The sequence below is a fragment of the Acinonyx jubatus genome, chromosome A2 (genome assembly GCF_027475565.1).
Source record: "Acinonyx jubatus isolate Ajub_Pintada_27869175 chromosome A2, VMU_Ajub_asm_v1.0, whole genome shotgun sequence".
Lineage (NCBI taxonomy): Eukaryota > Metazoa > Chordata > Mammalia > Carnivora > Felidae > Acinonyx > Acinonyx jubatus.
The window spans coordinates 110,105,241-110,130,098 of NC_069383.1; the positions used below are offsets into that span (position 1 = coordinate 110,105,241).

The 24,858-nt window shown below is 44.9% G+C and overlaps 1 protein-coding gene across 2 annotated transcripts in view; it reads right to left on the reverse strand.

Annotated features, from left to right (window-relative positions):
• ACAD9 (acyl-CoA dehydrogenase family member 9) overlaps positions 1-24,858 on the reverse strand; it is a 46,402-nt gene that overhangs the window by 10,972 nt on the left and 10,572 nt on the right. For both annotated transcript variants that reach the window (XM_027049777.2, XM_027049778.2), the window contains 6 exons: positions 11,781-11,882; positions 7,669-7,775; positions 6,619-6,719; positions 5,476-5,554; positions 4,301-4,475; positions 1,629-1,702 (listed from right to left, as the gene is read on the reverse strand). In XM_027049777.2, coding sequence (XP_026905578.1) covers positions 1,629-1,702; positions 4,301-4,475; positions 5,476-5,554; positions 6,619-6,719; positions 7,669-7,775; positions 11,781-11,882 — 638 coding nt within the window. The remainder of the gene's footprint in view (positions 1-1,628; positions 1,703-4,300; positions 4,476-5,475; positions 5,555-6,618; positions 6,720-7,668; positions 7,776-11,780; positions 11,883-24,858) is intronic.

Here is a 24,858-nt window from a genome sequence, read left to right on the forward strand (position 1 = left end):
CATCCCAAAGATATTCTGCACCGTGAAATATTAACAACATATATTCACTGGCACGAAGACAAGATTGGAATTCTTGGTGAGCGAAAAACTACGGGCTGTATTACACAAATGGCGTTACCAAATATTTACGAGATGGATGTTCTTTAAAAAGATCAAAATCTAGGAAGATAAGCACCCAAACTGAACGATGAATATCAACTCTCTTGGAGTCAACCTTCAGTAATTTCATCTTTCCCATCTACATTCTCTTACCTGTACAGAACATCCGGGATAAACATACCATCGTGTGCATACAACTGTTCCCTTTTTGTCTGCCCACCTCTAAAGTCCTCTGGTAGACATCTACCGGGCAGCCTTGGGCCAGGAGCTTTGGTTAATGGCACTCATCAGATTCTTGTAACACCCAGAAAGGGAAAGGTACTGCTGTGATCCCCGCTTCATAGCCAAGGTGGGTGGGGCTCCCCAGGGCAAAGATGCTTGCCCGGGTCACCCATGAAATTAGGGCAGGGCAACAGTAAAGACAAATAGCCCAGTATAAAACTGCGTAAAGGAGGGGCGCCTGGCTGGCTCATGTGGTGGAGCGTGCAACTCTTGATCTGAGGGTGGTGAGTCTGAGTCCCATGTTGGGTGCAGAGATTAGTATTGGTGAGGATGTGGAGAAAATGGACCTCCTTACATCGCTGCTGGCAACGTAACACGGTGCAGCCACTGGAAAACAGTCTGCAGTTCCTCAAAAAGTTAAACATATAGTCACCACGTGGCCAGCAATGTTGCTTCTAGGTATATACCTAAAGAACTGAAAACACATTGTTCATGCAAAGACTTACACGTGCATGTTCACAGCAGCATTATTGACAATAGTCTAAAAGTGGAAACAGTGCAAATGTCCATGAGCTGATGAATGGATTAGCAAGTGTGGTGTATCCACACGATGAGTATTATTCAGCCACAGAAAGGAATGACACGTGCCACAAGGTAGGTGAACCTCGAAAACATTCTGCTGTGTGAAGAGAAGCCAGACACAAAAGATCACATATGGATTCCGCGTATGTGACGTTTAAAATAGGCAAATCCACAGAAACAGAAAAATAGCGACACCAAAGATGGTGAGAGGAGCATGAGAAGGTATCGCATTTTTGGAGTGATAAAAATGTTCCAGAATTAGACCATGGGGATGGCTATACAACATAGGGAATATATTAAATAAACACCCATGTGTACATTTGAAAACGGTATATTTATGTTATGTGAGTCATGTCAATTAAAAACAATACTAAATCTGACTCCAAGAAAAATTAGGGCAGGGACTCAGGACCCAGGGTTGTGCATTCAGAGAACTGGAGCTTCTTCAACGCCCACTGGCCTGCTTTCTTACCCTCGCTGGAGAGAGGACTCCTAACCCTCCTCAAGGCAAACAAAGCCTTGCAGAGGAAGGAGATGGAGTTCCAACTACACACTCCCTCTTCTGGGAACCGACTCTTCTCCACTCCGATTTCCCAGTGGAGAATTATGCAGTCACCTGGCAAGTGCACTGGTCGGCCACAAACAGGGACGGTACAGGAAACTGGGGGGCCAACAAGCTAAACCGTGAAACTGCAGCCCTCACAGGGCCTGCTCTAACCACGCACCTTAAACCCGCCTCCGACTTCTCCAAGGACATTCTCAACCGGCACCCTGGTGTTTTCAAAATGGACCTCACAAGCTGAAAAAGATGAAATTGCAGGCTTTACTTGACAAATGCAAACCATTCTGCACTTGACCCATAGGCACAAATTCATTCACTCATTCATTCTCCAGCTACGACAGGACAGTACAGAAAGACAAGGGTTTTGTCCGCGTGGAGCTCATACTTTGCTAGGAACATGTTGGTGTTGTAAGTGTTACAGAGGAAATACATAGAGCATGGTGGGGACGCCTGGGTGGCTCAGTCCGTTAAGCATCAGACTCTTGGTTTCAGCTTGGGTCCTGACCTCACAGTTTGGGAGTTCAAGCTCTGCACTGGGCTCTGAGCTGACAGCATACAGCCTGCTTGGGATCCTCGCTCCCTCCCCACCCCTCTCTCTGCCCCTCCTCTGCTCGTGCTCTCTAAAAAACTTAAAAAAATATTAAAAAAAAAAAAAGCATGGTGACAAAATCAGAGGTTGGAGAGGAGGTGAATAATATTTTTGACAAGGGCTTACATCAGGATTTTCTAAGCTGACATTCAGCAGAAGTGTGAAGGAGGAGCAAGAGGCAAAGGCGGAACAATGAAAGTGGACAGCACAGCCTTTGTAAGGTCCCTGTATCTGATGGGAGTACGGGTCCCACTTAGCTTGGATGCAGCCACACCGTACGCTGTGACTCTGTGGAAGCAGACTGCGTTTCCCTGTTAGCTGTCGCCAGGGACACACAGCTCACCCGACATGAGCCGAGGCCTTAGGTGTGAGCCAGCTTGGCCCCCAGGGGCCGTGATCTGCTGTGAGGAACACATGCCCCAACATGGCACGCACATGGCAGACACATGGCAGACAGGGAGCCAAACCACAGCCTGAAGCAGGCTGAGTGAGAGGACGGCTCGCTCTGTCAGCTCAGTGCTGGGGTGGCTTCTCACAAAGGTGACGATGGTGACGGAGGACGAGCAGACCTTGAAGTGAGGAAGCACTTGGTGTGCAGAAGCAGAAAGCCAAGGTCAAGGTGACAGAGGCAGGCAGAGAAGGGAAAGCATGGCAGTGGTGATGACAGAGGCAGGACAGAACAGGGGCTTTTGACCCATGTTTTCTGTAGCAGCGTGCTTTTGCACGTTGTCACATAAACACTGCAACTCCCAGCGACTTAACACTGGAAGAAAGGGAGACTCGGGACAAAGAAGGTCATGGCTCAAGAGTAGCCACATAGCAGGCAAGTCAAGTGTGGGCAACTGGGTCCACTAACCTTTTATTCTACTATTCCAACAGCCTGGTCGTGAAATACAATGAAATCTCCACCTCTCTGGCCGCCGGGTCCTAGCTTACCACCTTGGCTGCGGGGCCAGGCGCTTGTCCCAGTGGCTCGAATTCCTTCACCAAGCTGCGGAGTGTGGGAAGGACTCTGCCTCCCTCTCTGACCTCAACTTGTGTCACTCACTCCACTCTTGCGGGGCCACCGCATGGTCCCAGGGGCACCACCTACCCTGAGTTCAGTGTGGACACTGCCCAAGCAGTGCGCAGGCCTGCCACCCTGCTCCCTCCCCTGTCAGGGTCCCCTTTCCCTCACCAGCACGCCAAGCTCTTTACCTTGGGCCTTTGAGCGCGCTCCTTTCCCTCTGGGAACATGGCAGGAGCTAACACTGTCCTGCTTCCGTGTGCACTAAGCATCGTACAGACGTTGTAACACCTCCTTCCCGTGTCACATTACCAGGTGGGTTCTGTTATCACCCCTTTCCTTTAGGTGAGGAAACGGAGGCACGGGAAAGTAAGCTAGCTGGTTCAAGGTCACAGAGTTCCTAGGCGGTGGAGTCCGGTTAGAGCTCAGGGCCCCTCTGACCCCTCTGAACCAGGCTGCTGTGGCAAATATCGCCAGCCAAAACACAGAGTGGCAAACAAGCAGGTCCAGAGGTGCCGAGGGCAGCATGCTGGTCCCCACATCACAGACACCCCACGATCTAAGCTAGGATCCCCAAGAGGCAGAGTCTTGTCAGGACTCCATGGCAGCACTGGGCGGGTACGAGGGAGCGCCAGAGGAAGGAGGAGGTCCCAGGCAGGAAAGATGGGGTGTCCTGCAGTGGAGTGTTTCCTTGAGACACCTCTCTGCCTCTCTGGTGTCCGTTACACCTGCCTCACAGGACGGAGCGCTCCATGAGGCTGTGATGAGCTCCCGTGGAGATCGCCAGTGCCTGCTGCGTGGGGAGGGGCATAAATGAGCTGAAAGAATAAATTAGCTTCAAGGGCTCCTCTGCACTGCCATGAAGTCACTGTGGTTTTTTGTTTTTTTTAATTTTGAGAGAGAGACAGAGAGAGAGAGAATGCATGAGCAAGGGAGGCGCAGAAAGGGGGAGAGAGAATCCCAAGGAGGTTTCTCGCTGCCAGAGCAGAGCCCAACATGGGGCTCGATCCCACAAACTGTGAAATCATGACCTGAGCGGAGATCAAGAGTTGGATGCTTAACCGACTGGGCCACCCAGCTGCCTCTCACTGTGGCATTCTTAACGTGATTTTGCTGACATGCTTATGTGAAACAACACTATTTACATCTCATTTTATCTTGCATTTGGATGGGGCTGAAGGGCGGCTCTCTTTCACACACACATACCGCAGGCACACACACACACACGCATGCTACTTACTGTTGGAGCCACGTATGCCTAACTTATCCTCAGGTTTCCCGTTAGTGACTCCACCAAAGTCTCTCTCTACTATGAATGCTGTGATTTTGTCTTTTACTGAGCTTTCAGAATCAACAACCTGCGTCTTTGCAAACACGGTAAAAATATTGGCCAGTCCGCCATTGGTGATCCAGACCTGAGGGAAGAAAGAAAAAGGGCTTTGGAGAAAGCCAAACTGTTACGCATCACCTCTCAGCTCCATCTTTGCTACAGGATGCTCCAGGGCCTGTCAAATTTCAGGCCACAAACGTAAAGCCCTCGGCTCGGGGGAAGCCAAGCCTGCACGGGCAGAAGACAGGGGATCACCGCAATCTCCCAAGAGCAAGGATCTCCCCAAGAGGCACAAGTGGCTGTGTGTGTGCACATGTGCACGGAAGAGACGCCAGAGGAACCGAGACGGCTCAGGCTCTAGAACCGAGCAGCCAGGTTTCCTCAAGAAAAGAGAGCAGGCGGGAAGGAGTGAGGAGAGGCAAAGAAGAAACGGGAAAAGGAGGGAGAGGGCAAGAGAGAGACTCCTCAACAAACTGCAATGTACAGAACCTAATCGGATCTGGGTTCAAACAAATTATTTGAAAAATAAGAAGGTACGAGATGACCACAGAGTCTGGAATGCTGACCAGAGACGAAGAAATGACCAACGGGTTTTTTTAAATAGTCTTATCTGGCCGAGACACACGCTCAGACCGTAGGGATGCGACCAGAGGGGGCAATGCTGACCAAAGAGACACGGCGGGCCATGGGCGAGTAACTGCTGAAGCTGGTGACGGCTGCATGGAGCCTCACTACACTAAACTGTTGCATCTGTTTGAAATTTGTGCAATCAATTAAAACACAAACACACAACACCAGCCCCAGCTACCGGAAGGCAGCTAGTTCTGCACAGGCGTGTAGGGTCTGGAGGCAGGACAGCTTGCTTCCGATCCCGGTTCCGCCACTGAGCAGACACAGGCCACTGGCAAGTCACTTCACCTCGAGCCAGTTTCTTCTTTCAAAAAGAGAAGCATCCACTCAAGAGCTGCCAGTCAAGAGCTGAGGTGTACACGCTTTAGGATCCACGGGGTGCAGGAAGCGGTCAGTGCGTGGCGGAGGCCGTGGCTGAGACCCCCAAGCAGGCCACAGAGGCCACGGAGCACTACCTTGGAGCCATTGAGGATGTAGTACTTCTTGTCCTCGCTTAGCGTGGCCCTGGTCTTGATGGAGGCCGCGTCACTCCCACTGCAGAAACAGAAACACATGGCTGAAGCGAGTGGTGCTGGGATGAACAATGTCTCTGGGGGGGTACAAATGGACGGTTTGGTACTTTAACATGGGAGTCCGCCGACTTAAAAATAAAGGGCCAGAAAGTAAACCTATTCGGCTTTGCAGCCCACAGGATGTCTGTCCCACCTGCTCAGCTCTGCTGCTGTGGCACGCAGGTGGCCACAGACAACCTGTAAACAAATGGCGTGCTCCAGTAAAACCCTATTTACAAAGACAGGGGCCGGCCGGCCACCCCGGCTTTATCACATCAAAGAGTGGCAGTGTGGGGGCACTCAGCTGGGTGGCTCAGTCGGTTAAGCGTCCCGCTTCAGCTCAGGTCATGATCTCACGGTTTGTGAGTTCAAGCCCTGTATCGATCTGTGCTGTCAGCACAGAGCCTGTCTGGGATTCTCTTTCTCCTTGTCTCTCTGCCCCTCTGCCCCCCTCCTCTAAAAACTAAAACAAAGACTCTGAAACAACAGGCCTAGGCTTAAAAAAAAAAAAAAAAAGGGGCAGTGAAAACCTCCTGGGCTTAGGTTTAAACACAGGAATGTATGCAGAGAACAGGCTCATGTGAGCTCCTGTGAGGAGTGCAGGATACCCCCTGTTCCGGATGGAGCATGGCCCAAGTAACGGACTTGTCAGCAGAATCCCTGAGTCCTAAGCTGGCTGTGTGATCTTGGGCTGATGACACAACCCCACTGAACTAAGGTTCCTAACATGCTCAGTGGGGACGATACAGCAAAGCTGCTTAGAAGCCTGAATGCTTATCCTGTGTAAGGTGTGCTGTGGACACAAAACAATTACTTGATAGGTGCTGTCAGGTATGTTGTCTCCCTCCTAAGTATCCATAGGACAGAGAAATAAGGTAAAGATAAGAGAACTGGCAAGAAAAGTTGCTGAGCTGACTCTCTGGAAGATTCAGGGAGGGAAGAAAGAAAAGCCACGAGCTATGAGCCAAAATCCAGAGCCCTCATCCCAGGGTGCCCTGGAAGGTTCCCCAGAGGCTGCTGTGCAGCACCTCTTGTCAGGGGGCAGACCTGGAAGGCTCCGTCAGACAGAAGGCGGCGATGTGCTCTCCAGATGCCAGCCTGGGCAGGTATTTGGCTTTTTGTTCCTTGCTGCCGGCCAGGATGATCCCCTAAACCAAACACACACAGGCTATCAGCTGTGGGGAAAAGAAAGTGTGAAGTGTGCTTGCAGAATGTGGTCCCTTCTAGAGAAAATACTTCACACAAGAAGAAACACTCTGAGCTCAGAGCCAGCAGCCCCAGCTGAGAAATGAACAGGTGCTGATGAGTATGGGAGCCAGACTCAGGGACTGTCACCACCAGGCTGGGTGGCCTTGGGCAAGGGATGTCGCCTCTCTGAGCCTCCATGCCATCAACTCCATGCCACTGGGGATAATCCTACCCACCGGGGAGGGGTGTTGGATGATACATGGGAGTGCATAAAGAAGGTGTGCAGTCAATGTCAGAACTGTCCGAACCCTTCTCAGTCGGTGCCCTGGGGAGAAGTCCGCTCTTTCCACCAATGACCGCTCGGAGCACAGGTGGGGGGTGGGGGGCCCAAGTACACTGTTCACTTGGCTCCTTTCACTTTCTCCATTGAGCAGAGACAGCCTGAGTAATGGGACTGTCACTGAGTGTGACCGTGGACCTGCCCAAAATGCTCCAAGCCCAGAGGTGAAGAAGACATGTGCACAGACAGCAAGGAGGGGAGGACATGCTCAGGCCCCTAGTGACTCAAGAGCTCAGCAGGGGAGGCTCGCTTCCAGCATGAGGTGAAGACAGGCTCCTCAGAGTATCTGATGTGGGCCTCAAAGGATGGGTCAAAGGTGATGGGGACAGGAGGATTCCAAGGGGAGGGACAGTGTGATTGAAGCACCACTGCCTGTGTGGGGACCCAGCATCAGCCAGTGTGGCCGGAGAGAGGAGGTGTACCAGGGGGGTGCTGCAGGGGCCCCTCCAAGACCCGACACGGCAAGCCCAATTCACTTCTTGGTAAAAACGAGCAAGGCTCCTGCCTCAATGCCACCGTGTGACTCCAGACCAACAGAGAGCATCAGAGAGAAGCCATAGACACTTGACCTTGAGGCCAATAGCCTGGTGTGCTGCCAGGGTCACGGCGATTGACCCATCCAGGCCGACGATTTCTCCCATACGCGCATACAATGTGTTGGAGAGCCCCAGGCCACCTGAAGAAAAAACAGACCAGCTTTACTTATTTATGGTCCAGCTCCAAATTCCTCCCACTGAAGGCAAAGACCCTGACTGTTTTATCTGCTTGTAAAGTAATACCAGATCACTAGTTTAAGAAGTCATACTTACAGAAAGGTAGGAAGAAAACAAAAATTACCCATAAACTTACCAGAGCATTTTTGTGTACCTCCTTTCAGATTTTTTTAGGTATATAAGCATATATTTTTATCATAAAAACATAACATTTAATACAAAAAGAGTACCTTCACACACGTTAAACCATTTAAAATGTTGTGAATATCTTCTGTCACAGACCTAGATCTTTATAAACAAGACAGCTGTCTAGCATCCCACTCCTGGTATCCAGTGGACTCCAGGGCTGGCCTCTCTGCCTCAGTACTACTGACATTTTGGGATGGATCATTCTTTGCTGTGGGGGACTGTTCAAAGTATCACAGGATGTTTAGCAGCAACCTTGGCCTCCACCCACGAGATGCCAATAGCTCCCCCTCTCCCAGTTTTGACAACCAAAGACATCTCTAGACATTGCCAAACATTCCCTGGGGGGTGGGGGGGTAGTAATTCACCCTGGATGGAAGTTTTCTAGGAAGAAGACAAAGATTTAAAAAAATAAAAAACTCCATTGAACTCATGTATTTTGCATTTCCTCTTCAACCTCGAGGAGGCTGGGTGGCCTATTTGCATCTTAAAAGTGACAAACTGGGGCCCAGGGTCATGTGGCCAACACGCAGCATAGCTGGGCCCTGAGTTCGGGTGGGGTCCTGGCCCTGGAGCCCCCTGCACGGCCCAAATGCGGAAGGTGCACATAAAGGGGAGGGCAGCCCCGCCTGACGTGCAGTCCCCTGGGATCAGTACCCAGGGAAGGCCGGGGCTCCACGGTATCCCATCCCCACGCCCCCTACTCCATCCGTGCCTCAGTTGCAAACAAAAGTTTTGGTCTTACTCATTTCATATACTGAGGGAGTCAGTACTGTTTGTTTAAAAGAAAAGGGCTGGTGGGGGGCGGGGGGGCACCAGAGTGCCTCAGTCAGTTAAGCATCCAAGTTTGGCTCAGGTCATGATCTCACAGTTTGTGAGTTCGAGTCCTGCGTTGGGCTCTGTGCTGACAGCTGACAGCCTGGAGGCTGCTTCGGATTCTGATTCTGTGTCCCCTTCTCTCTGTAACCAGCCCCCCCACTTGTGCCCTCTCTCAAAAATAAATACATAATGTAAAAAAAAAAATTCTGATGCTTTTCCCCTGATGTAAGTATCACTACAATTGTGGGGGAACGCAATCACATGGAGACAGATGACAGGTAGGTGGAGACGGCTGGCTGGGGAGGGGCTGAGACGGGAAACGGTCACACACTGGGCAGCACACAGGGGCCTGGGGGAGAAAATCCAGGCTCGGTTGGCAAAAGGGCCCCCGTTTTCCAGGATGGTGGTTTCCAGCCAGTCTTCAGAATACTCCAGACTGGGAATGTTTCCCTCAAAAATTTGGGGCCCACCCATAAGGTCGTGCTTGTCTTAAAATTCCCAAGAAAGGATAAAAAAGAGAAAGAAAAAAGAAAAGAGAAAAAAAAGGCCCAAACTCGTCACAGGCAAGAACGAACATTTTCACACCAGAGAACAGCACGTAAACCAAAACGAGGGGTGCAGAGTTGTCCAACCTCATGCCAACACACACCCCCGCCCACACGTGCTGGCACAGAACACACACGCACAGGTGAAATCACATCCCAAACGGACACAAAGTGTCTGCAGAAAAAATGAAGTCCTTTTCACCAAGCAAGAGGGAATTTAAAAATGCTTCTGAAGGGGAAATATATACTATTACTAACCTGCGTAGGTCTAGAGGCTTTCTTCCCCACTTATGCTTTCTCCAAGCGGCTGGTTGGTAGGTTGGTAGGCTGGTAGGTAGGTATGTATGTATTTATAGCTGATGACAGACCCACTTTAGCTCTCTGGCTCTGCCTGCACCTTCGTTCTGTTCTAGTATTTACCAAGGACCACACACCACGGGGGACAGTGTCCCTTGTGAGCTCGGACACGGGCAAGTCTCCCAAGTCTGGGCAGAGCTCAGTCTCCCCCCACCGCACACAAAGGCTACAGGTTTTGGCAAGGAAACCCAGGACGTGTTGCGTCCTCTGCAGCCGTGCATGCTGCCACACCCTGCCACAGGGGATGCAGCGTCACTGATGGCTTCGTGGCCTCTGCAGGGGGCTGTTTTTACACATGCAGGGATGTGAGGAGAGCTATTTCATAAAGGACAAATGACAACTGTTTAATCCCTTAATATGCTGCAATAAACACACATGTAAACTCACGGTTTGTGAGTGCAAGCCCTGTACTGGGCTCTGTGCTGTCAGGGCAGAGCCTGCTTCAGATCCTCTGTCTCCCTCTCTCTCTGTTCCTCTACCGTGCGTGCATGCTCTCACTCCCCAAAATAAACAAACGTTAAAAAAAAATATGCCTCAGAATCGGGGCGCCCGGGCGGCTCAGTTGGTTGGGTGTCTGACTCTTGGCTTCAGTTCAAGTCATGATCTCGGGGTTTGTGAGTTCAAGCCCCGTGTCAGGCTCTGCACTAACAGGGCAAAGCCTGCTTTGAATTCTCTCTCTCTCCCCATCTTTCTCTGCGCTCCCCCAAAATAAGTAAACTTAAAATACACACACACACACACGCTTCAGAATCAATCCAGCATTGCACTCCATTACACCTAGTTGGTCCTAAATGTTCACATTTGGTCTCAGACTGGACCAGCTCCAGACTGGGTACCAGTGGGAACTTATTCTGTAGACACTGAGGCCCCCCAGGGGTGCCTGGCTACAGAGGTGGGAGAGGAACAACACAGGCCTAACTGTAACTTCTGGAGATAAACCAGGTAGGGAGACAAAATACCGAGAAAAGCTCCTGACTTCTGTGTCTTGCTCTGCAAAACCTAACTCATGACCTGGTTGGAAAAATGCCCAAAATATTAAATGTCCAAATGACCAGCTCACAGACAAGAAACAGGCCCAGGTCCTTAAAGCACCATCAACAGCTCTTAGCTGATCAAAGGGGGAAGCGACACCAGAGAAGGCTCAGGCAGAGGGCTCACAGAGTAATGGGTGCAGGTTACAGGCTGTGGAGCCTGGAGCCACACTTTTATGTCGAAGGGGACTGAGTGTGCACACACCCGTGTGTGACTGTATTTTGCTCATGTGACACTTTCTCTATTCCTTGTGCCCTTCACCCGCCCCCCCCCCCCAACTTCTTGCCTGTCCCCTTAACCCTTACAGAATTTAGGTCACCAACTCTAGACTAGGCAGAAGAAAGAGGGAGAGTAGTAGTCATTGACCAAATCTCAGAAGGCAGAATTACACGAGGATCCTGGGGAGAAAGACAGGGTCTTTCATTTGGGGGCTAAAAATATCACTACAATGATCCAGGAATTACAGGGACAGTCCGTGCTTGAATGTTCTCACTCATCTAGTCTCCTGTCTCCAGGCACCTGTGTCCTATAGCCATGTGCCTTATTCCTCTGCACCAGGATGGGAAGCACCCTGGCAGATCCTGACACCTGAGCTCTCACCCCACAGTCGTCCCTCCCACAAAGGGCTCGCAGCTCTGGGGCAATTCCTTTGCAGAGAGACCAAAGGGCCTCACAGTGCAGAAGACACTGAAATCAGCCAATGAGGCTCCGAGGTGATACACACCTCCTTCTCTGCCCCGCAAGGACCTGGAGAGCATAGGCACCCTGAGCGGACCTGATCCATGTCAAGTGAACAAAGTACAGGCCTCAGCAGCTCTTCCTGCCCCAAAGTCCCTTAGTCCACACACTCACCTGCCAGCTACCCCAGATTTGATCCACGATGTGGGTTTTTATTAATTCCAGCACTTACAGAGCTTGATCTTGGACATACTGCATTTAAAGGCCACCTTTCCCAAACAGAACCCTTTTTTGGGGCAAATATGAAGCACTTTCTTAAGAGCCAGCAGGGTGGTGCTTTCCTTTACTTACCATATTCTTCTGGGACTTGCATCCCAAAAAGACCCAGGCTCTTCAGTTTCTCTAACGTTTCATCTGGGATTTTTTCCTCCCGGTCAATTCTTTGAGAGTCCACTGCCAAGAGAAAATATTTGATTAAGTAAAACAGAAGCTATGTTTAGACGAATAAAAGTAAACAGAACAATTTCCCCAGGTCAGAAACTTCAAAACGGAGTGGTCTGGTCAGTTAGTTACTCAGCAGGTGCTCAAGCTCACCTAATTAATCAGCCCAGCCAGCACTTGATTTTGAAAAATGACCAGGGGTGTCTGGGTGGCTCAGTCGGTTAAGCATCCGACTTCGGCTCAGGTCATGATCTTGCAGTTTGTGAGTTCAAGCCCTGCGTCGGGCTCTGTGCTGACAGCTCAGAGCCTGGAGCCTGCTTCAGATTCTGTGTCTCCTCCTCTCTCTGCCCCTCCCATGTTCATGCTCTGTCTCCCTCTGTCTCTCAATAATAAATAAACGTTAAGAAGAAAAAAATTAAAAAAAAAAAAAAAAAGAAAAATGACCAGTACCAGGTAGTGTTCTGTATCTGGGTGCTATTCATATGGATGTATTTCCTGCGTAAAACTCCAGCAAATTATACAATATAAACTTTTCTGAAGGCATACTCTACCTGAATTTTTTATTACCATTACCTTCTAGAAAATTAGAAAATAAGCATGCAACTTCCAAAACTGTCCAAAAATGTGAGGCGAGATAGCCAAATTCTGGGCACTATCTGGACCCACATTCACCTAGTCTACAGAAATCACAACTGTTTCACCACAGCCCACAGGTTCTGAGGGTGGCGTAATCTGTTTAACACCTACTCACTTCCCTTAGAGCAGAATGGAGCAACCAGCGGCATTAAGTCTATAATCGTGCACTTTATACATACACAATTTTGCCTGAAGCAAGTTCAAATGCTCTTTCAAACTGTTAGCAAATTAAATTTCATTACTAATATAAATTTGAAAAACTATCATAACCTGCACTTGGGAATTTTTATGCACAGAGGTCACAAAGGAGAAATACACATTCCCCCCAAAACTCCAAACCTCTCATTTTTTTATTTACCTTTTTTACAGCTTTACTGACATATACAAGTGGCATATAGTAAACCTTACATATTTACAATATTTCATTTGTTGAGTTCTGACATCTGCCCATGAAACTACTCCCACCAAATAAATAAAGAATAAAAATTTCGTCTTCCACCAAGTCTCCTCATGCTCCTTTGTGATCAATCCCTCAGTCCATTTCCAACCCCAGGCAACCTCCTTTTTGTCTGTAGATTAGTTTGCATTTTTGAGTTTTATATAAATGGGATCACACAGAATGTATTTTGGGGGGCTGGCTTCTTTGACTCAGTATGATTTTGAGATTCATCCATATTGCTGCATGTTTCAGTACTTTATCATAATACTTTTTACTGTTCAATACTCTACCGTATGGTTAAAACCAGCTTATCCATTCACCTCTCGATGGACATATGGATGGCTCTCAGGTTTTGGTTCTTAGAAATAGAGCTTCCACGAACATTCATATGCTCATTTCGCACAGCTCTGTCTTCATTTCTCTTGCATCACTATTTTGGATTGGAATGCTTGGGCTGTACGGTAGAGTATGTGTAATAAGAAACCGCCAGGATCGGGGTGGGGGAGGGGGAGGGGGGCTCTGCTTCCAAAGGAGATGGAGTACCAGGGACTGGAATGATCTCCTTCCACAACACACTAAATGCACAGGGCACTGGGCACAGCACACATGAGAGCAACATGTCACCAGTAGAGAATTAGCCCTAGATCACGAATTCTCAACAAGGGCAACAGCACTCCCCAAGGTATAAAAAAAACTGGGTCTGGCATGGAGCAGCCAAAAATATTTTTTTAATGTATAAAGACCAGAAATACAAATAACACACAAACAGATATTTGTTACAACTGTGGCATTAAAGTTTCATTAGTAGGGTGTAAATAGGGGGCCATAAAGGACTGGAGGAGAGGGGACAATAATGAAAAACAGGTTGAGAAACACTGCTCTACAGGCTGCTCTACTCCCACCAAACGACACTTAAAAGCAGGACTTGACCCAAACCAAAGACACCACCAAAATTAGAGGTCAATATCCCTGAGGGAATATTGATGCAAAATCCTCAACAGAACACTAACAAATACTGAATTCAGTAATATAATAAATGGACCATTCACTATGATCAAGTGGGATTTATCCGGGGATGCAAAGATGGTTCAATATCTGCAAATCAATGTGTTACATCACATTAACAAAAAGGATAAAAACCATGGGAATGCAAGCTGGTGCAGCCACTCCGGAAAACAGTATGGAGGTTCCTCAAAAAACTGAAAACAGAACTACTCTACGACCCAGCAATTGCACTACTAGGCATTTATCCATGGGATACAGATGTCCTGTTTCGAAGGGGCACATGCACCCCAAAATTTATAGCAGCACTATCAACAGTAGCCAAAGTATGGAAAGAGCCCGAATGCCCATCGATGGATGAATGGATAAAGAAGATGTGGTATATATATACACAATGGAGTATTACTCAGCAATCAAAAGAATGAAATCTTGCCATCTGCAACTACGTGGATGGAACTAGAGGGTATTATGCTAAGTGAATTAGTCAGAGAAAGACAAAAATCATATGACTTCACTCATATGAGGACTTTAAGAGGCAAAACAGATGAACATAAGGGAAGGGAAGCAAAAATAATATAAAAACAGGGACGAGGACAAAGCATAAGAGACTCATAAATATGGAGAACAGACAGAGGGTTACTGGAGGGGGTGTAGGAGGGGGGATGGGCTAAATGGGTAAGGGGCATTAAGGAATCTACTCCTGAAATCATTGTTTCACTATATGCTAATTTGGATGTAAATTTTAAAAAATTTAAAAAAAAATTTTAAAAAAGCACTTAATAAAATTCACCATCCATTTCTGATTAAAACTCTCAACAAAGTAGGGATAGAAGGAACTTAACATAATAAAGGCCACAGATGACAAACCCACAGCTGAGTGTGAAGCTAGCAGAAGTTGGTTCATGAGGTTTAAGTGGAGCCGGCTTGGGATTCCCTCTCCCTCTCTCTGCCTCTCCCCAACTCATGCACGTGCATGCTCTCTCAAAGGAAATATATAAAAAAAGTAAAAAGCTTGTGCACAGCAAAGGAAACCATCAACATAAAAGGCAACCTACTGAATGGAAGAAAATATTTGCAAATAAGAGATCTGATAAGGGATCAATATCCAAAATACATAAAGAACTCAAAGCTCCATGTCAAAAAACAATCCAATTAAAAAATGGGCGGAGGATGTGACTAGACAGTCCTCCAAAGACAGCATACAGATGACCATTAGACACAAGCAAAGATGCTGAACATCATTAATCATCAGGGAAAAGCAAATCAAAACCACAATAAAATGTCACCTCAGGCATGTCAGCATGGTTAGTACCAAAAAGACAAGAAATAACAAGTGTCGGTGAGGATGTGGAGAAAAAGTAACCCTTGTGCACCATTAGTGGGAATGCAAAATGGTGCAGCCACTGTGGAAAAACAGTATGAAGGTTCCTCAAAAATGTTAAAATAGAACTGCCATACAATTCAGTAATTCCACTTCGGGGTATTTGTATCAAGGAAGCAAAAACACCAATTTGAAAAAGTACATACTGCTTCTATCTTTACTGCAATGTTATTAACAACGGCCAAAATATAGAAGCAAACTAAGTGTCCATCAATAGATGAATGGATAAAAAGATGTGGTGTGTACATATACAATACAATATTACTCAGCTATATAAAAAATGAAATCATGTCATTTGTGACAACATGGATAGATGGAGAGGGTATCATACTTAGTGAAATGAGTAAGACAAAGACCGAATGCTTTCATTTATATGTGGAATCTAAAAAACAAAACAACCAAAACAGAAACAGACTCACAGACAGAGAGAACAATAAGGTGGTTGCCAGAGGGGAGGGGGGATGGAGGGCTAGGCAGAAGTAGGGGAAGGGAATTAAAAGATACAAACTTCCAGTTACTGGGAAAAAAAAAAAAGACACAGGGATACAATATACAGCATAAGGAATACAGTTAATAATAGGTAACAACTTTGTATGGTGACAGATGGGAGCTAGATTTATACTGGTGATCACTTTGTAATATACATAAACGTTGCATCACTCACTAGATTGTTTATCTGAAACTAATATAATATTATACGTTAATTACACTTCAATTAAAATATAATAAAATAAAATGATCATTTAACTATAAAAAAGGATAAACTGGTCCTCAGGCAGTATTAAACAATCCAATTTAATTCTGCTGTTGTAGAAAATATAGGACCCTCTCTTATATTCAAAATAATTTTAAGAGGCGTTATCAATAGTGTCTAGGGACAACTTTTTATTTACAATAATTTTGGTATGTAAATATGAGTATTTTGTATCTCATTCCTTGTTAACTGGTACATAAAATGCCCACATTTCCTACTGTGCTCTCATTTCCACATAAAAGAATGGTTTCAGACAACACATGAACACAATGAAAACACTTCAACTTACTCTTTGGGTAGTGGGGGAGAGAGCAACCCTTCAAAGGATCAAACTGTTCCAAAGTAATTTACCGTACCCTAGAACAAAGCTTAACATCACACACACACACACACATGCACACACGCATGCATGCACGCACCTGGCACCAATGATGTGGAACCCACAGTGACTGCTACCCAGTAGGAAACTACCAGGCACATGCAGAAGCAGGGAAATATGACTGACAGTCTGACAGTGAAAAGAAACAACAATCAACTGAACACGACTCATAAACAGCGCAGATAGTAGACAAAGACATTAAAAGAGCCATTATAACTATATTCCAAATGCTTGAGAAAGTTAGAAAAAATACAAGCATGTTAAGGAGACATGGAAGAAATAGAAACATACAAGTTGAACTTCCAGAGAACACACACACACACACACACACACACACACACACACACACACACACACACTTGGAGTCCCCAAAGGAGGGTGGGGGAGGAGAGGGCAGGAGATGTGGTGCTAAAAAAATTTTAAAGAAATAATGGCCAAAAGCTAATCAAAGTTGGTCAATACTATGAACACACAGACCAAAGAACCAAAGTTCAAAGAATCCCAAGCAAAAGAAATGGGAAGAAAACTACACCAACACATATTACAATCCGATTTTCCTAGACCCAATCAAAAGCAGCCAGAGAATAAAGAGACGTTATGTAAGAATGAGAAGATGGCGGCAGACACCTCGCTGGAAACATTAAGTCAGAAGACAGTGGAGCAAAGCCTTCAAGGGGCTGGAAGAACAATACCGTCAACAAAGAAATCTTTTCTGATGAAATAAACTTCACACACATAAAACTTGAAAACATTCATCCTGCAAAGCTACACAAAAAAAGTCTTCCCGTGGAAAGGGATGGTACCAGAAAGAAATCCAGTTACACTGGAGGAAATGAAGATTAGAAATAGCAGGCAGACAGGGGCGCCTGGTGGCTCAGTCGGTTGAGTGTCTGACTTCAGCTCAGGTCATGGTGTCACAGTCCGTGGGTTCGAGCCCCATGTTGGGCTCTGTGCTGACAGCTCGGACCCTGGAGCCTGCTTTGGATTCTGTGTCTCCCTCTCTCTCCTACCCTCTCCCGTTCATTCTCTGTCTCAAAAATAAATAAACATTAAAAAAATCTTTTTTTTAAAATAATTTCAGATTTAAAGAAAAGTTACAAAAATAGTATAGAGTTCCTATATACTCTTCATCCCGCTTTTAAGAGAACCTTGTAAGAACCAGAAAAAATTCTCAAAATTAGGAAACTGGCATTCATCCAATATTACTAACTCACTTCCAGAATTAATTTCACTTCTTATCCATTAATGTCCTTTTTCTGTTCCTGGATCCAATCCAGGATTCTACATTGTATTTAGTGATGTCTCCTTAGTATCCTACAGTCTGTGAGAGTTCTTCAGTGTTTCCTGGTCTTTTGTGGCCCTGATACTTTTGAAACACCGGTTACTTTGTAGAATGTCCTTCAATTTGGGTTTGCCTGATGTTTTGACACGACTAGCCTGAGGTTATATGTTTTGGGCAAGAGTATCACAGGGGTTATGAAGTCTCCTCATGATTTGGTATATCATATCGGGGGGTACATGATGTCACTAAGTCTCACTACTGGTGATACTAACCTTGAATACTTGTGCAAGGTGGTGTTTGCCAAGATTCTCTATATAAAGTTACTATTTTCCCCTTTGGAATTAGTAAATATCATAGGGAAACTACTTTGAGATTATATAAACAAACTGCTTCTCCTCAAACTTTAACCCGGTAACACTAGCATCCATTAGTGGAACTTGGCTACAACAATTTTACTATAGGGTGTGCTTCATGATAATTTTGTATTTCTACAATCCCTTCTATGCTTATTAAGTGGAAGAGAAACCCACTTGGAGTATAAAACACAAATTGGTCAAGAGGATGAAAAAAACATACTATACTAACACCAATCAAAAGACAGCTGGTGGGGCACCTGGGTGGCTCAGTCGGGCTGGGTGTCTGACTCTTGATTTCAGCTCAGGTCATGATCTCACGGTTCGTGAGATCGAGCCCTGCATCGGGCTCTGTGCTGCAGTGCAGAGCCTGCTTGGGGTTCTCATTTTGCCTCTCCCCTACGCATGCTTGCTCTCCCTCTCTCAAAATAAGCAAAAAAAAAAAAAAAGGACAGCTGGAGTAGCAACACCAGGCAAAGTAGATTTCTGAACAAATGCTATCATCATGGATAAAAAGATCATTTCATTTCATAAGGACTCAGCAACTCAACATGCAGACAAATAATCCTGAATTTTCATGCACCTGATACCGAAGCCTCAAAATACATGAAAAAAACCTGATAGAAATAAAAAGGAAAAAAACATACAACCATGCTGGAAAGGTCAACATCCCTCTCTCATTAACTGATGGAAAAAGTCGCTAAAAAAATTTGTAAGGATACGTTAGAACAACACTACCAGCCAATCTGTCCTAATTGACATTTATAGAGCACTCAACCAAACGATGGAAGAATATTGTTTCAAGTGCACATGGAAGAACACCCACAAAGTAGACCATATTATGGCCATAAACATTTTTCAATAAATCTAAGAGAACTCAAATTATACAATGTTCTCTGACCACAATGGACCACTTTTTAGAAATCAGCAATGGGAATATCAGCACAAAGCCTACAGTCTTTAAGAGGATAAAGAGATAATGGGGCACCTGGGTGGCTCAGTCAGTTAAGCCTCTGACTGGCTCCAGTCATGATCTCACGGGTTGTGAGTTCGAGCCCCATGTCAGGCTCCATGCTAACAGCTTGGAGCCTGGAGCCTGCAGCCTGCTTTGGATTCTGTGTCTCCCTCTCTCTCTGCCCCTCCCCTACTCACGCTCTCTTCTCTTCTCTCTCTCTCTCTCTCTCTCCCTCTCTCTCTGCCCCTCTCCCACTCATGCTCAGTCTCTCTTGCTCTCAAAAATAAACATAAAAAATTTTGTTTAAAGAAAAAAAGAAGATAAAGAGATAAGATTATAAACAACTTCAAGTTAGTAGGCTCAACAACTTTGATAAAATGAATAAATTCCTTAAAATTTATGAACCATCAAAGTTCACAGAATTATATAATCTAAATAGCCTTATATCTATTAAAGAAATTGAATTAGTTAACTTTCCCATTAAGAAAATTCAAGGCTCAAATGGCTTCACTGCTGAATTCTGCCAAATATTTAGGGAAGAAATAACACCAACCTTACACAAGGCCTCAAAGAAACTTTAAGAGGAGGAAACACTTCCTGACTTAGTCTATATGGCAGGCCAGCATTATTCTGATTTTAAAAAAAAATCACAGAAAATTAAACTACAGACAAATATGTCCAGGAACACAGATGCAAACATTCTTAAAATTTTAGCAAACTGAACCCAACAATGTAAGAAAGAGTAATAACATCACGACCAAGTATGAATTATCCTGGAAATGTGAGGTGGGTGAGCAATCAACATGCAATTTACCAGGTCCATAAAGACAGAAAATAATCACCTCAAGAGATGTGGAAAAAAGCACTGGACAAAATTCGATACAATTTATGATGAAAATGGTCAGCAAACTAGAAATGAAAGGAACCTCCCTTAACCTAATACAGAGCGTGGACAAAAGCACAACTAACGTCACACCTAGCGGTCGAGACTGACTGCCTCGCCCTAAGATCAGGAACAAGGCAAGGAAGTCTGCTTTTGCTACTTACGTTCAACACCATACTGGAGGTTTTAGCCACCACGATGAAGCAAGTAAAGAAAGGGAAACCAGACTGGAAAGAAAGAAAGCAAACTGCCCTTCACCAACACCACTGTCTATGCAGAAAATCCTCCACGACATACCCAAAAAACTCCTAGCACTAATAAATGAGTTGAAGAAGGGGCTTCTTTCCAGGTTTTCTCTTTATTAGCATTTCCATTTTGTTCATACATTCTTGACTTTCTTCATGTCTACCATGGGTTTAAGACAGCAGGTTTAAAGTCTGGTCCTCCATCAGATCTTTTATAGAAACAGTTTCTACTGTTTCGTTGGTTTGGTTTTGTTTTTCTTTGAACAGGCCGTTCTTTCCTGCTTCTTTGTATGCTTTGTGATTTTTTTTTTTTTTTTACTGGAGATGTAAATCTGATAAAATGTGGTAACTCTGGAAATCAGATCTTCCCTCTCCCCCAGAGTTTGCAGGGTTTCTGCTTCTGCTTTTTGTTCTTTTAATTGAATATATTTGATATGTAGCATTGTCTAAATTTAAGGATACTAGGGATACCTGGGTGGCTCAGTCTGTTAAGGGTCCAACTTTGGCTCAGTTCATGATCTCACAGTTCACGGGTTTGAGCCCCGGTACTGTGCTCTGTGCTGACAGCTTGGAGCCTGGAGCCTGCTTTGGATTCTGTGTCTTCCTCTCTCTCTCCCCTCCCCTGTTGTGTTCTGTCCCTCTGAAAAATGAATAAGCTTTAAAAAAAATTTTTTTAAAAGCTTAAGGATACCACATGTTGAATTTGATACATTTATATATTGCAATAAGATGGCCATTGTAGCCTTAGCTAATGCTTCTATCACATCATATATTTTTCTTTTTTGTGGTGGGAGTAAGACCTTATGCCTTAGCACATTTGGGGTTTATAATAGTTTTGTTGTCTATAATCACTATACTGCTAAAGACTTATTTATCTAGTAGTTGCAAATTTGTATCCTTAAACATCTCTCCTGTACCGTCACCCCCTGGTAACTACCATTCTACTGTTTTTAGGAGCTTGGCTTTTTTAGATTCCACATGTAAGTGATGTTTTTTGTGTTTTTTTTTAATTTTTTTTAACGTTATATTTATTTTTGAGAGAGGGAGAGACAGAGCATGAACAGGGGAGGGTCAGAGAGAGGGAGACACAGAATCTGAAACAGGCTCCAGGCTCTGAGCTGTCAGCACAGAGCCCGACGCGGGGCTCGAACTCACGGACCGCGAGATCATGACCTGAGCCCAAGTCGGCCGCTTAACCGACTGAGCCACCCAGGCGCCCCAAGTGATGTTTTACAATATTGTCTTTCTCTGGCTTATCTCACCTAGCATGATGTCCTCAAGGTCTATTCATGTTGTTCCAAATAGCAGGCTTGTGTGTGTTTATATACGCACATAACTCACACTTTATTCATCAGTTGATGGGTACTTAGGTTGTTTCCACAGCTTGGCTACTGTGATTAATACTGCAATAAAAATGGGAGTGCACATCTCTCTGATACCCTATTTTCATTTTCTGTTTTCTTTGGATATATACCCAGAGGTAGAACTGATGGAACCTTTGGTAATTTTTTTTTTGGTAGGCTCAATGCCCAGCATAGAGCCCAGCATGGAGCTTGAACCCAGTCCTTAGATCAAGACCTGACCTGAGATCAAGAGTCAGACACTTAACCGACTGAGCCACCCAGGTGTCTCCATAATTTTATTTTCTTTTTCTTTCTTTTTTTTTGGGGGGGGGGGGGAGAGGGGAGGGCACAAGTGAGTGAGGGGCGGAGAGACAGAAGTTGGGGCTTGAGCTCACCAGATGTGAGGCTCAAACTCCTGGACCGTGAGATCATGACCCAAGCCGAAGTCAGATGCTTAATGACCAAGCCACTCAGGCGCCCTGTATTTTCACTCGGGGAACCACTATGCTATTTTCCACGATGTCGGAAACAGTCACATTTCCATCAAAAGGGTACACGGATTCCCTTTTCTCTACATCTGTGTCAACACTTTTATCTCATCTTCTTGAGGAGAGCTGTTCTAATAGGTGTGAGCTGATACTTCAGTGTGCTTCTGATTTGACTTTCCCTGATGACTACTCATGTTGGGCACCCCTTGTACCTGTTGGCCATCTGTATGTCTTCTCTGGAAAATGACTATTTAGTTCCTCTGCCCTTTTTTAAATTGGATTGCCTGAGTTTGCTACTGAGTTGTAAGAGTTCTTTACGTATTTTAGATATTAATCCCTTATCCAATATATGGTTTGCAAATATTTTCTCCCAATTCTTAAGTGATGGTTTCTTTTGCTGTGTGGAAGTTTTTAAGTTTGCTACAGTCCCATACGTTGATTTTTGCTTTTGTTGATTGTACTTTTGATGTTTGGATTTTAAAAAACTGTTTTTTTTTTTAAACAGTGCCAGTGATCAGCCCCAGGTATAAATCTAAGGCCTTCTCAGGTCCTTCCTGAGTCTATGCCTTTCCCTGGGCATATGTGGTGACTTTCTAATTCCCCCTGTATATATGATTGCTTTTGAATGTCCTGGTCTTCAATCTGGTTCCCAAAAGAGGAAAAAGAAAAATGAAGGGCGGGGACAAGAAAAGACACAGCATCCCCTGACTGTCACTTTCACTACAGGGGTAAGGGTTTGCAACAATAAGAGAAGGTGGAAAAATGGTCTCTGCCTTTTGGTCTGTATCTCTGTGATCAGAAGCAGCAATCAGAGCACAGATCCCTAATACTTGACGGCCAAGGTGTTTTTGTCTCCTCTGGCTCCCACAAGCTGAGTGCAAGCTGCTCCAGGAACAAGTGCACAGCTGACTACTTTGGGGCTGGGGTGGGGAATGGGTAGCTGTGCTCAGAGCTAAATTAAATGGACTCCAGAGTTCCAAGAACAGTTACATCACACAGATTCTGCCACTGTTGTCCAGGTGGGGAGACAGATCCCTGGTGCTTCCTACCACTCTGCTATTGTCCCAGAATTCTCTGGTCAATTGATTTTGGCAAAGGTACCAAGTGAATTAAATGAGGAAAGGATAATCTTTTCAGCAAATATTGCTGCAACAATTGGACAGTCATATGCAAAAAATCCTCAAATTTTACCTCACATCATATATAAAATTAACTGGAAAAGGGTCATAAATCTGAATGTTAACACTTAAAAATATAAGCCTTCTAAAGTAAATATAGACAGAAATCACCAAGACCTTAGGTTTGGCAGATTTCTTACATAAAATACAAAAAAAAATATGAACTACAAAAGAAAATAAAATTGTACTTAAATCAATATTAAAAACATTTGCTCTTTACTTAACAAATATTATTCTTTTTTTAAAAGTTTATTTATTTATTTTAAGAGGAGGGGAGGGGCAGAGAGAATCCCAGGCAGGCTCTGTGCTGTCAACGCACAGCCCAATGCGGGGCTCAATCTCATGAACTGTGAGATAATGACCTGAACCGAAATCAAGAGTCAGATGCTTAACCGACTGAGCTACCAAGGTGCCCCAACTTTTGCTCTTCAAAAAGATAAAATGATCAATGAAACCAGAAGCTGGTCCTTTGAAAGAATGAACAAAACTGATAAACCACTAGCCAGTTTGATCAAAAAGAAGAAGGAAAGGACCCAAATAAATAAAATCAAGTATGAAAGAGGAGAGATCACAACCAACACAGCAGAAATAAAAACAATAATAAGAGAATATTATGAGCAATTATACACCAGTAAAATGGGCAATCTGGAAGAAATGGACAAATTCCTAAAAACCTATACACTACCAAAACTGAAACAGGAAGAACTAGAAAATTTGAACAGACCCACAACCAGTAAAGAAATCGAATTAGTAATCAAAAATCTCCCAAAAAACAAGAGTCCAGGGCCAGATGGCTTTCCAGGGAAATTCTACCAAACAATTAAAGAAGAGTTAATACCTATTTTTTGGAAGCTGTTCCAAAAAACAAAAATGGAAGGAAAATTTCCAAACTTATTCTATGAGGCCAGCGTTACCTTGATTCCAAAACCAGACAAGACCCCACTAAAAAGGAGAACTACACACCAATTTCCCTGATGAACATGGATGCAAAAATCCTCAACAAGATATTAGCCAACCAGATCCAACAATACATTTAAAAAATTATCCACCACGACCAAGTGGGATTTATGCCTGGGATGCAGGGCTGGTTCAATATCCGCAAAACAATCAGTGTGACTCATCACGTCAATAAAAGAAAGGACAAGAACCATATGATCCTCTCAATGCATGCAGAGAAAGCATCTGACAAAATACAACATCCTTTCTTGATAAAAACCCTCAAGAAAGTAGGGATAGAAGGATTACACCTCAAGATCGTAAAAGCCATGTACGAAAGACCCAATACTAATATCATCCTCAATGGGGAAAACCTGAGAGCTTTCCCCCTAAGGTCAGGAATAAGACAGGGATGTCCACTCTTGCCATTGTTATCCAACATAGTATTGGAAGTCTTAGCCTCAGCAATCAGACAACACAAAGGAATAAAAGGCATCCAAATCGGCCAGGAGGAGGTCAAACTTTCCCTCTTTGCAGATACTCTATACGGAAAACCCAAAAGATTCCACCAAAAAACTGCTAGACTGATTCATGAATTCAGGAAAGTTTCAGGATACAAAATCAATGCACAGAAATTGGTTGCATTCCTATACACCAACAATGAAACAACAGAAAGAGAAATCAAGGAATCGATCTCATTTACAATTGCACCCAAAACCATAAAATACCTAGGA